The 11,841-nt window shown below is 50.8% G+C and overlaps 1 protein-coding gene across 1 annotated transcript in view; it reads left to right on the plus strand.

Annotated features, from left to right (window-relative positions):
* Positions 1 to 216: 216 nt before the first annotated feature.
* Positions 217 to 11,841, plus strand: part of HDC (histidine decarboxylase) — a 17,245-nt gene continuing 5,620 nt past the window's right edge. The window contains exons 1-9 of the mRNA XM_006756015.2: positions 217 to 303; positions 2,452 to 2,624; positions 6,408 to 6,521; positions 7,494 to 7,616; positions 8,995 to 9,129; positions 9,387 to 9,530; positions 10,232 to 10,298; positions 11,124 to 11,286; positions 11,377 to 11,467. Coding sequence (XP_006756078.1) covers positions 273 to 303; positions 2,452 to 2,624; positions 6,408 to 6,521; positions 7,494 to 7,616; positions 8,995 to 9,129; positions 9,387 to 9,530; positions 10,232 to 10,298; positions 11,124 to 11,286; positions 11,377 to 11,467 — 1,041 coding nt within the window. The 5' untranslated portion in view covers positions 217 to 272. The remainder of the gene's footprint in view (positions 304 to 2,451; positions 2,625 to 6,407; positions 6,522 to 7,493; positions 7,617 to 8,994; positions 9,130 to 9,386; positions 9,531 to 10,231; positions 10,299 to 11,123; positions 11,287 to 11,376; positions 11,468 to 11,841) is intronic.

Here is an 11,841-nt window from a genome sequence, read left to right on the forward strand (position 1 = left end):
GCTCTTCACCACATTTCCCTGCAGGCTCGGGTTGCTAAGTGCAACGTTTTTTCCTTCCATATCTTGATCAAGGTCGTGGTCCCTGTCGCTCAGAGCATTGGTAGAGGAAGGATGGGTTAATTCAGCCTAGAGGAAGGGCTTCTGGAGGGCGGAGCTAAGGTGGAAGCAGGAGAGCCCTTTAAATACAGGGCCCCATCCTGCTGCCCAGGAGTGCCCCTGGGACCTCCTAGTGTCTGTGAGAAGGAGTGAGACTGACTGAGGCACTGACGGAGATGATGGAGCCTGAGGAGTACAGAGAGAGAGGTGAGCCACGGGCATCCCAGGCCCTCTTCCCCGCTGCCAGCCGCGAGAGCCGCTGTCCACTGTGGGTGCTTAGATTTTGGGGTATCATTTGACTGGGAGTTAGAGTTGGCTGCTGCAATTTTTTTTTTCTGCAAAAGGAATGTGGGACCAGAGTTTAAAACTTTTCTCCACCTCTTTCATCCTTCCTCTCATATATGCCCACTCTGCCATGTCATGCTTTTCTTTTCTACTTTCTCACAAAATAGAGGATTTGGATTCTTGCTCCACTAAATGGCAAACGGGGGATTGATTATTCATATCCCGAAATAGGAAAAAAATGCCCTAAGTATTCTGTAGTCACTGCAAGATCTTTTCCTTCTTAGTATTCATTTTCCTATGTGTGAACTTTTCAGTAGTGTTCTTTCTTTCAGTCATACAGTCCGTAAAAGTTTAGTGTGCACCTGCTGTCCATCCATCAAGCCTTGTGTGCCGAGCAAAGCTAAACAGTTATCGCATGTCCAGGCATCGCTCTCCTGAGTGGGGAAGCAGCTCGTTGCTTATAATTTCTGTCTTTCTAAGTTTTTATATCCTCCTTCCACTATCTGGTTCTGTTGCCTGGGGTTCCTTTGCTGTGAGGTATTGTCCTGTGTCAGATCCAAGTTTTTTTCTCTCCTCCACCCAGGCTAAGTGGCTGTTAGCCGGTAGACATTAACCTGCACTAGCTTCTATCGCTGCTTTCCGAAGGCACCTTCAGCTGAGAGCAGGTGCTTGTGTGTGAGTGGGACACAAATACGTTTCGTGCTGTCCCTGGACAAGTGGAGGGCTAGGTCCAGGGCTCTCAGGCCTGTGGTGGGGGCCTGCTGCAGGCACGAGAAGCTTCGGGCCCTGGGAGGGTTGAAGGAGAGCAAAACGCACAGAGAAGGGCACGGGAGCTTTTGCTCACTCACAGTTTTGTCCGAGGCCGTCGTAAGAATTTTGCATGAGGTGTTGTAGAGGGAAGAGGCTCAGGTTCCCTCTCCTTTTCTCTATTTTATTTTACTTCATTTTTTCCATGGGGAAGAGGAGCTTAAGGAGTACCAAGGAGGAATTCTATATACTGAGAAAGAGAGATGAATACACAGACACAGATGGGGAGATGGAGAGAGAGAGTCAGAGAGAGACGCCAACAGGGACACCGCAGGCTGAAACTCCCTCCTGGAGAACTGAACAGGAAGAGAGAATAAATAATTTACAGTGGCTTCTGAGTGTTTGACTTGGCTACCTTTCTTCCTATTCATTTGTTCATTCATTTGGTTAAATTTTTTTGGGGGTGGGGAGCGGGGGCATCTAAAAAATGTTCTAAGCACAGGAAGGGAGATAAAGTGATTAAGGCAAGATTTCAGGCGAGTGCAGGGTTCTTAGTTGAGGCCTATGGTTGTGCTTTAGGAATTCCATGAACCTCAGAAATTATAGACCAAATTTTGCATGTATGTCAGCCTATAGTTTTCATCCTATTCTTAAAGAAGTTTACGGCTCTAAAACACATGAGGAATTATTGATCCATTGGGAGTGGTGAACAGAGATTTTTCCCCTTTCATCAGAACCCGGAATGGGAACTCGCCATGTGTGCTAACAAAGCGTGTGGTCTGTGTGCGTGTGTGAGTGCATGTGTGAGTGTGTGTGTGTAACAGTATTTGGATAGAAAGAGCCACAGAGTTATTACATTACGATTCATAACAGTAGCAACATTACAGTTATGAAGTAGCAACGAAAATAATTGTATGGTTGGGCTACAACATGAGGAACTGTCTTTAAAGGGCCAGAAGGTTGAGAACCCCTGCATTAACAGATGCTCTGTTGTTGGGAGAAAGGTGGGAGAGATGATCAAGGCTGATACAGACCAGGGAAGGGGAGGAAAAGGAACGGGTTTACATTGACCCTGGAGTTTTATGCTTTGGAGATTTTCCCTGTTGGTCATTTGTCCACTCACACATTGCCTCCATCATGCATTCACTCCCCCACTTGTTTTGTTCTTTTGAAGACAAGGCCTCTGCTGGGCATCCGGTCCCCCTACCCCCATGAACCCATCTCCCTTTCACCACGCTTCTTAGCCCAGACACGAGGGGCACAGCACACCTGGGCCAGGCCCAGTCAGGGGACATGAGGCTGGTTCCTCTGCCTCCCTTGCAGGAAAGGAGATGGTGGATTACATCTGCCAGTACCTGAGCAGCGTGCGGGAGCGGCGGGTGACCCCAGATGTGCAGCCCGGCTACCTGCGAGCCCAGCTGCCCGAGAGCGCGCCCGAGGACCCCGACAGCTGGGACAGCATCTTTGGGGACATCGAGCGAGTCATCATGCCTGGGGTGAGATGCGGTCACAGGAGCGACTCTGGACTTTGGGGAATAGAAGGGTGGGCGGGAGGCGCGAGGAAGGCCTGGGATGACCCTTCAGCCACTTGGCCAACATTCAAACCCAACTTCTGGGCACGTGGAGGGCCAGGACTTCGACTGAAATTTGGTTTCTGATGCCAGGGGAGCTGTAGTGTCAGGTGGGGAGCGAGAGAGAATAAGGACTGCGCCCAGGGCCTCGTCGGACAGAAGTGTGGCGATCCAGTGGGTGGGGGGAAGTGAGGAGCAAGGACGCCTGTGGCGAGCAGGATGGAGAGGGGGCTGGGGTGGTCCCTGAAGCACAGCCGCAGGACCAGGGACTCCCACAGAATTCTGGGACATGAGACAGAGCAAGAAGGAGGCTGAGAACACAGCCCCGGAGGGCTGGGCACCTGGGGGGCTGAATGAGCCCCGACAGCCCCTTCTTTCTCCTCCATGAGGTGCAGCCACCTCCTTCCTGATTAGGCGGAGGCCTTGTGATTGAGCTGCTTTTCGGGAGTAACAAGGAGCTTTCCCCCAATCGCCCCCACTCCTGGAGACAAAGGGCATGACCTGGGGGCAGCCAGGGGCCAGGATGCAGACAGAAGCTGGATGCTGCCAGGGCTGGGGCTGGAGCCGAGGCTTGGGGCCCTGGGCGCTGGCTATGCCCCTGCCGCCAGGAGTGAGGTGCTGAGGGAGGCATTCCCGCTAGAAGTGCACGAGTCTTCCTTCCCTGGAAGGGCTGCCTTTTACAGGCCAGGCCCTGTACCAGCCGCACTGCAGGCCAGCTTGCTTTATCCGACGATGACCCTACGATCCCTGCTTTATATGTGAGTAAACTGAGGCACAGAGTTCATTGTCTTCCCAAAGCTGCAGGATTTCTGCCTGGAAAACCCAGGACTTTAACCTGGGCCAGTCTTACTCCCAAGGCTCTGCTGTTTCTCCTATGCAGACGTGGAAGTCTCTGCTGGTGAGTGACTGAGGGCCTTAGGCTGTGCTGTGCCCCCAGGCGCCCTCCGTCAGCTGTGCCGGCTGTCCCGCTCCCTCCCCCAAGTGGGGCCTTGGAGCTCTGACCAGCACACGCCCAGCAGCTCTTCCTGAGGCCAAATCGACTGGGGACCTGCTCCCATCAGCCCTGAAGAGCTGTGGACTCAGGCGTGAGGGAAATGTGCCTGGAGGCAGGGGTGAGAAGCTACTCAAACTCAGACAGTGATGGCCAGTTTGCACCAAGCCACATACCCATCTCTCTGGCCAGTCAGCCTAGTTCAGAAGCATATTTTGAAAATTTTTATATCAAGAAAACTTTTACTAAGGAGGCTAGCTCCCCGATAAGATTATCTCATGGATTTGATTCTGTAAGATGTCATCTGCTGCCGGGCCAACTGTAAGCTGGTAGTGCCGTGAAAGCAACTGTCAGAAGAGGCGGAAGTGAGCTGATTCATTTGATTGAGAAATTCCAGTGGTTGCTGGGAGTGCGGCCAAAGAGGCTCACTTCTGGACTGAGAGATCTGTGTGTTTTGATAAGCGTCCCTCTGGCTTATCTCATGGTGTGTATCTCACCAGAACACCCAATTGCCCCTTGATAGGATCAGGAGGATGGAGCCCTCCTCTGCGTTTCCAAAATAATGTCGTTAAGCACGTCAGTAACGAGGCCCAATCTCTCATCTCATCTCACAGGCTGCACAGCCTCTCAGAGTTGGGCTGAAAGCTGCTGGCCCTCTGCTTTCTCGTTTTGGTCAGCACTTCACTGACAACGGGGTTAATTTTTCTCTCCCGCGATGCAAAGAGAAGAAAAAAACAACAATCATGTAGCTTAATTCCAATCCTGGTTAGAAAAATCTCGTCTACTCTTTTTTTTTTTTTAAATATATTTTATTGATTTTTTACAGAGAGGAAGGGAGATAGAGAGTTAGAAACAAGGATGAGAGAGAAACATCAACCAGCTGCCTCCTGCACACCTCCTGCTGGGGATGTGCCCGCAACTCAGGTACATGCCCTTGACCGGAATTGAACCTGGGACCCTTCAGTCTGCAGGCCGACGCTCTATCCACTGAGCCAAACCGGTTTCGGCATCCTCTACTCTTGATGAGGGGAGAGCAGCAGCAGGGAGAGGGCAGGATGCCATCCTGCTTAGGCGTCTGGGCCCTGGAGTCAGGCGGCGCTGGGTGTTTGGGCTCTGCTGTCTGCCCCTCTGAGGGGTGTGTGTGTGATCCCGGGGATGCTGCCTCTCCCCGCCAGCCCCAGTTCCCACCTGTAAGACAGGGATCATGGCAGAACCTACCTCCTAGGGGTGCTGTGAGAATTGAATACGGTAAGTCATGGAGGGTGGGAGATACTGTTGTTACCTACGATGCCTTCTGCCTGGTGAACCGCAGACGAAGAGGTGTGATCACCCAAGAGACAAGTCAGGATAAGTGATGTGCCCATCACCACGTGATCACCGTACACATCTGCGCTTTACGTTTGACACATTTCCTCCAGGCTGGTTTATACAGCAGCCCCCGGAGACAGGATTCAGTTTTTGATGAGAAACTGAGGTTGAGAGAGGCGCAGGGGGAGATCCTGGTTTTATGGGGTCTGAATCCCCTACAGATTTTTAAGATCCCCTTTAAGAAAATGAAATTAAGGCTGGATCTCAAAAGACAATCATAGACACATGGGACCTTGGAGCATAAGTTCAGTAGCTTCACAATAGACAAGGTGACACAGCTGGTTACGGGCAGAGGTAGGACTGGAACCTGTGCCTTTGAATTTAAGCCTGAGGCTCCTTCTACCATACACGCTGTCCAGGACACTGTCCTTGCTCTTGAGGGGAAAAAGGAATTTGTGCCCCCTAAATAACTCGATGCTACACCAAGATGTCATCGAATGAGCTCTCAGAGAGTGTAACAACTCGAAAGAGAGTGTCCCATGGGCTGAGGGAAGGGATCAAAGGGACCGGGGAGTTGGGCAAGCATTTGTGAGGAAATGAATGTGTAGTAGCTTTCTAAGAATTGACAGATTCCAGAGGGTGTCTGTGTGCGTAGTACCTTCCTGTGAGGGCAAGCAGGATGGCTCAAAGACAAGATTGAGGAGATAAACAGGGTGTGTTTGCAGAGAAGTGAGATGAAGCCAGATTAGATCATCAGTGAGGCTGGTGAGCCCTGAGGATGCTTCAGGGACCTGTTCGACTTGGCTCCTCCTTAGATCGCTGGTGGTGGGCTCAGGGGTTAGCCTGGAGGCAGGGGCCCATGCCTTTGGGCTTCCACTTCTCCTTCCCTCTTCTCTCCTCTCTCCATCCTCACTGGGAATCTTAAGGACAGATTTGAATCCATTCACCCCACAGGAGATGCTTGCCCAGAGAGCTCAGCGATCCATAACAAAAAGACTGCTTTTTACAAAACTGGATGAGACAAGCAATCCACTGTTCCCAACAGTCTCCCCTTCTTTTTATGACTGGGCAGGGGTGGCGGGGGAGATAAGCATTGGAGACTACTGTGAACATTACCCAGAATCCCCAACTCTAATTACTATAGCAGTTTCCATTTCACATATTCCCTTCTGGTCTTTGCATCTGTGCAAATGCTCCACTGAAGAGCTAGCTGAGAGGATGAGCAATGTGGGTGGCAAGGACATCATGAATATGTCTTATCTTTATGGAGCCATGTCACTTAGTCGGCTGTCTTGAAAATGTCAGCCCATCTCCAGACGGGGTGCTTCCCCTTGCCAGGGGGGGTCTTTGGAGGAGGACGGCCTCCTACACATGCCTCCGTGTCACCTGTGTACCTGCTCTGCCTCCAGGTGGTACATTGGCAGAGCCCCCATATGCACGCCTACTACCCAGCTCTCACCTCTTGGCCGTCACTGCTGGGCGACATGCTGGCTGATGCCATCAACTGCTTGGGATTCACCTGGGTGAGTAGCAGCGGCTGTACCTATGGCCAGTGGCCATGGGGATGCAGCAGGAAGTGACATCCGGGGGCACACATATTTGGTGCTGGTCTCTGAACAGGGTTCCAAGTTAAATATTAACCATGGTTATATTCTTTGGACTTAAGCTTTACATAAATGATCTTAACTTGTCTAATTCTATGGAATCGTGAGTATTGGCTCCATTTTGTGAATGAAGAAAGTGAGGCTTAACTACCTTATCTCCCCATGATCACACAGATCAGAGAGAAAAGAGGAGATTGGGACTGAGGTCTGGTTACTGCCACCATTTGTGACCCTAACTAAGCACTTTGGTGCCTGTAGATACAACTTCATCTGTGCTCTTGTCTTTGAGGCCCTAAGACTTCCCTTAATGACCCTTTAAGCACCAATCAGCTTTAAATTATGCCAGAATACTCTTAGAATAGCTTTATATTTTAAACCTGAACTCTTATAGGATGTGTGTGTGTGTGTGTGTGTGTGTGTGTGTGTGTGTTGGGGGGGGGGGGGGGGGGTGTTGTGTGTGTGTGTGTGTGTGTGTGTGTGTGTGTGTGTTGGGGGTGGGGAGGTGGGGCTTGAGAGGGAAAGATAGATGCTATCATTTCCAGGAAGGAGTGCTTGCTTTCTTAGTCCTAAAACTTCCTCCTGGCCTATAGAATGCCTCTCAGCTGGGTATTTAAGGGACTTGGGAGCCCAATGGAAGCAACCATTTCTAGGGCTTGGAGTCCCAGGAGAATCGAGGGTGGCAAGAATCCAAAGCCCCACATTCTTTTTCCCTTTTGGTTTGATAGAGGATGGGGTGGCGCTGGGGCATAGGGCCTGGCCTTGATCCCTTCTCCAGGGATATGCCACAGCCAGGGGCATACTAGGGCCGAGACAGATGTATTTCTGGGGCTGGTGGGCCCATCTTGGTGCCCTGGGGCTAACCAGACGAGGCTCTCACTTTCCTGCTTTCAGGCTTCCAGCCCTGCGTGCACGGAGCTGGAGATGAACGTCATGGACTGGCTGGCGAAAATGCTGGGACTCCCAGAGCACTTCCTGCACCACCACCCTGGCAGCCACGGGGGAGGCGTCTTGCAGGTGCCTCTATTGTCAAAGCTCCCCTTAGCCTGGGGGATAAGTAGTGGGAGATAAGCCAAACCCTTGCCTGGGCAATTCTCCTGTTCGTCAGGAGTCTCCACATGTCACTCACACTTCCACCATCATCATTACCATCATCACTGTCATGGTTGACACTGTCATCACCAACACCATCACTGGCATAGCTACCACCCCCTGCTTATCCGCCCCCTCCCCCCATTGCTGCCACTCCCTTTTCAACTTCCACTTAGTCCACACGGCTGCTTCCACCATCTCTACTCTATCTCTTTTCCTTGAAAAAGATGAAAGGTCAACGCATCATCACAGTTCCTGTCTTACTGGATTCAGGTTTCTTAGTTTACAATCTGACAACTCCCCTCCCTTGTCCCACTTCACACCATATGTTAACGGGAAAAGAGAAGCAAGTAGAGGTTCCCATCCCTCCTAAGTCCAGGAGGCCCTTGGCAGTGAGAAATTAACAGCGCACATCAGTTCGTCCAGTCCTACAACCCTATCTTTATATAGCTATCAAATGATGGTTCTTCAAATATATATATGTTATACATATTTGATAGCAGGGAGCTATCAGCAGCGGGTCTCCTGAAGACTTCCAGAAGCAAAGACATTGAAGACTGAGTGGATGAATGAGGAGAAGCCATAAGGATAATGTTTCTCAATTTCCAAGCATAAAGATATTTTGACCATTTTTTATTATTTATTTTGAATTTTACTGCACCACGAGAAAATATAACCTCTAAAACCTCTTATTTTATTTTTTAAATTATCACCCGAGGATATTTTTCCATTGACTTTTTTCTTGGGGAGGCGGGAGTGGAAGGGATGGGGAGAGACACACAGAGAGAAACATCAACGTGAGAGAGATACATCGATTTGAGCCTGCATCTGAGGTACGCGCGCTTGACCAAAATCGAACACAGGGCCCTTTGGTCTGCGGGCTGATGCTCTGTCCACTGAGCCAAACGGGCCAGGACGCGAGTGCTTCCTTTTAAGCATGTTTTACAAGAGGAACAAACATATCTAGAACCAAACTTGTATCTATCAGGAGCTAAACATTCTCTTTTTGGTGTCTGTGGCCTCTCTGATAAAGATGCTGGTTTTAGGTGAAAATGAGCTTTCATTACTTCTCTGGAAAGTTAGAGAGAGGTGTCCCAGGGTTGCTTAGGGTGCTGTGAATGGAGAATGCAGAATAGGTCTGTGAGCTTAGGCAGGAGCTGTGTGCTCTTTTGAGGAATAGCTATTACACACACACACACACACACACACACACACACACACACACACCCTGTGACGAGAGCCTGGGGAATTTGGAAGAGAACACAGGGAGAGGCTGCCACTGGTAATCCTTCTTCCACTACAGAGCACAGTCAGTGAGTCCACCTTGATTGCCTTGCTGGCGGCAAGAAAGAACAAAATCCTGGAAATGAAAGCATCTGAACCTGGGGCAGACGAGTCCTCCCTGAATGCGAGGCTCATTGCCTACGCCTCTGACCAGGTGCGTTGCCCACCACAGGCCATACCTTCAGGCCATTGCTTGGCTTCCGGAGTCTTGACTCCTTCCGGAGTCATTTTCTTCCAGATATGAGTGTATTGGGGCTCAAGGGGGCTCAGGCCTGTGAGATTGTCTCCAGGAACCGCAGGGACAGACAAGTGTTGAATGTTATGTGGGACTCCCTTACTCTGGCTTCAGCAGTTTCTGGGGAGTGCTCCTCCCAGGATGACTCTGCTAACAGGTTTCCGTGGTCCTGCCAGGCTCACTCCTCAGTGGAAAAGGCTGGTTTGATTTCTCTTGTGAAGATGAAGTTCCTGCCCGTGGACAGCAACTTCTCACTCCGAGGGGAAGCTCTTCAGAAAGCCATCGAGGAGGACAAGGAGCGGGGCCTGGTGCCTGTGTTTGTAAGTCAGAATGTGCTCTGAGCTTAGGATGATAGACGTGGAGGTGAGGAAGGAATTTTGGCAGAATGCAGGTAAGTAACAGGCTGCAAACAAAAGCAGAAAGGCCCTCAAGTGCAATGTTTTATAATTTCTGAGTTGCTATTCATTTGTGTGTTAGAAAATAAATTTGGGAGGTTCATAACCAGCATTAAAAAAAGAAATGGAATAGAAAAATCTCGAAGTGTATTCCTGTAGCCAGAGTATGTATTGTTTGGTGAAACTTTTATTTCAAACACACATGTATATAGGTACTAGGTTACCATATAAAATGCATTTCGTTTTTTAAAAAAGATGTCGCTATTGATTTTTAGAGAGGAAAGGAGAGGGATAGAGAGGTAGAAACACCAAAGATGACAGAGAATCATCAATCAGCTGCCTCCTACATGCCCCCTACTGGGGATTGAGCCTGAAACCTGGGCATGTGCCCTGACTGGGAATCGAACTGTGACCTCTTAATTTTCATGGGCTGATGCTCAACCTCGGAGCCACATCGACTGGGCTAAGATGCATTTCTTACTGTGGGTCACGGTAAAATATAGTGTGAGATACCCACTGCTCTAGTGGGATGGTGGGTAGATAATATCTGTGGTTAAATTTTCTTTCAAGCCAAATGTGTCCCAACAGCCCACTTTCCCACGTTAACTTCCTGTGTTTGCCTCCAGGTCTGTGCAACCCTGGGAACCACTGGGGTCTGTGCCTTTGACTGCCTGTCAGAGCTGGGCCCCATATGTAAGTCTGGCTTGTCCTGCTGGGAAGACAAGTAATGAATTCTAGAATGTTCCCTAGAGCCAGGACCTGAAAGGAACTCTGTGGAATTATCTTGCCCCTCCATAATCACTGCAGGGAGTGTAGGAAGAGCCACCACAGGTGACAAATGTGTCCTCCCAGGCAGCCAGGCCACTGCTTCCCCAGAGGTGTGACCAGGGGTGAGAGCTGCTCTCCCTAGCGTCCTGTCCTAGCAGGTGACAGTGTGAGCCTCAGGCTTCTCACCCTCTCACTTTGTGTGGAGAGATCGGCTTACTGCAGGCTGCATCCCAAAGCACGGGGAGAATGGGGACAGTGAAATGTCTTCTGGTCTCAGCTAAGAAAATGAGAAGTGGAGGGTAGGGGAAACCATAGAGGGAGATCAAGACAGAAAAAACCCCCAAATGTGATTGTTTAAATCTCTGAACAAGAAACCAGCTAGGATGAGGGGCATCCCTCTCTAATGTGTGTATTAGACGCATTAACATTGCTCTCCGGGCCAGCGGCAAGTTGGGGTCTGTGTCAGAAAGCTCTAGGATGAGGCCAACAGGTGTGGGCCCCCGGCCAGGGAGGGGAACAGGCCAGGGTGGGGCTCCGTGGGCTCTCCCTGCAGGAGGTGGTGGGGCCTCATTCCAGCCCGCTCCCCACATGGAGGCTCCCTCTCATCTCCACGGGCCTTGATGTCCCAGGAAGCCAGAGCAGGCCGGCCTTTCCGGCTCTTTTCTTGAAGCCCACCAGCCAGCTGGGCCAGGCAAGAGATGACTCCCTCCCCAGGCCCCCCTCCCAGCCAGGTGACGTTTGCCCCTTCAGGTGCCAGGGAAGGGCTGTGGCTCCACATCGATGCTGCCTACGCGGGCACTGCCTTCCTGTGCCCCGAGTTCCGGGGGTTCCTGCAGGGCATCGAGTATGCCGACTCCTTCACCTTTAACCCTTCCAAGTGGATGATGGTGCACTTTGACTGCACCGGGTTCTGGTGAGTGTGGCAGCCGAGCCCCCAGCCCCCGGGAAAGCCTTGCTTCCCCTGGAGAGGCCTCTGCCACTGATGCCCTCGGGGAACCCACAGGGTCAAGAACAAGTACAAGCTGCAGCAGACCTTCAGCGTGAACCCCGTCTACCTCAGGCATGCTAACTCGGGTGCGGCCACCGACTTCATGGTGAGTGGCCAGGAGCGAGCGGGGGTGGGGACGGGGGTTCTGAAATGGAAGCTGTCTGCACGTGACCCCCCAGGGTCTCCTGTATGTCAGCTCTGGTCAGAAAGTGGCCCATGGGGAGTCCACCCCATAATACTGCTGCTGTAGCCCTGTGCCCGGCTTGAAACCCAGGACACTTTAAAAACCCTGAAAATGAGACCAACTTTTGAGGCGGTCTGTACTTTTCCTAAATACCTGTGGCCCTTTTAAATTTTTTATTTATTTATTTATGTTTTAACGTTTTTGTGGCCCTTTAAAAAATGTTTTTTAAAAATTATTTCGAGAAATATCTCCTTACCAAGAACGGAGCCATTCTCTTCTTCTTCTGTCCTGGACAC

This window comes from Myotis davidii, unplaced genomic scaffold (genome assembly GCF_000327345.1).
Source record: "Myotis davidii unplaced genomic scaffold, ASM32734v1 scaffold132, whole genome shotgun sequence".
NCBI lineage: Eukaryota > Metazoa > Chordata > Mammalia > Chiroptera > Vespertilionidae > Myotis > Myotis davidii.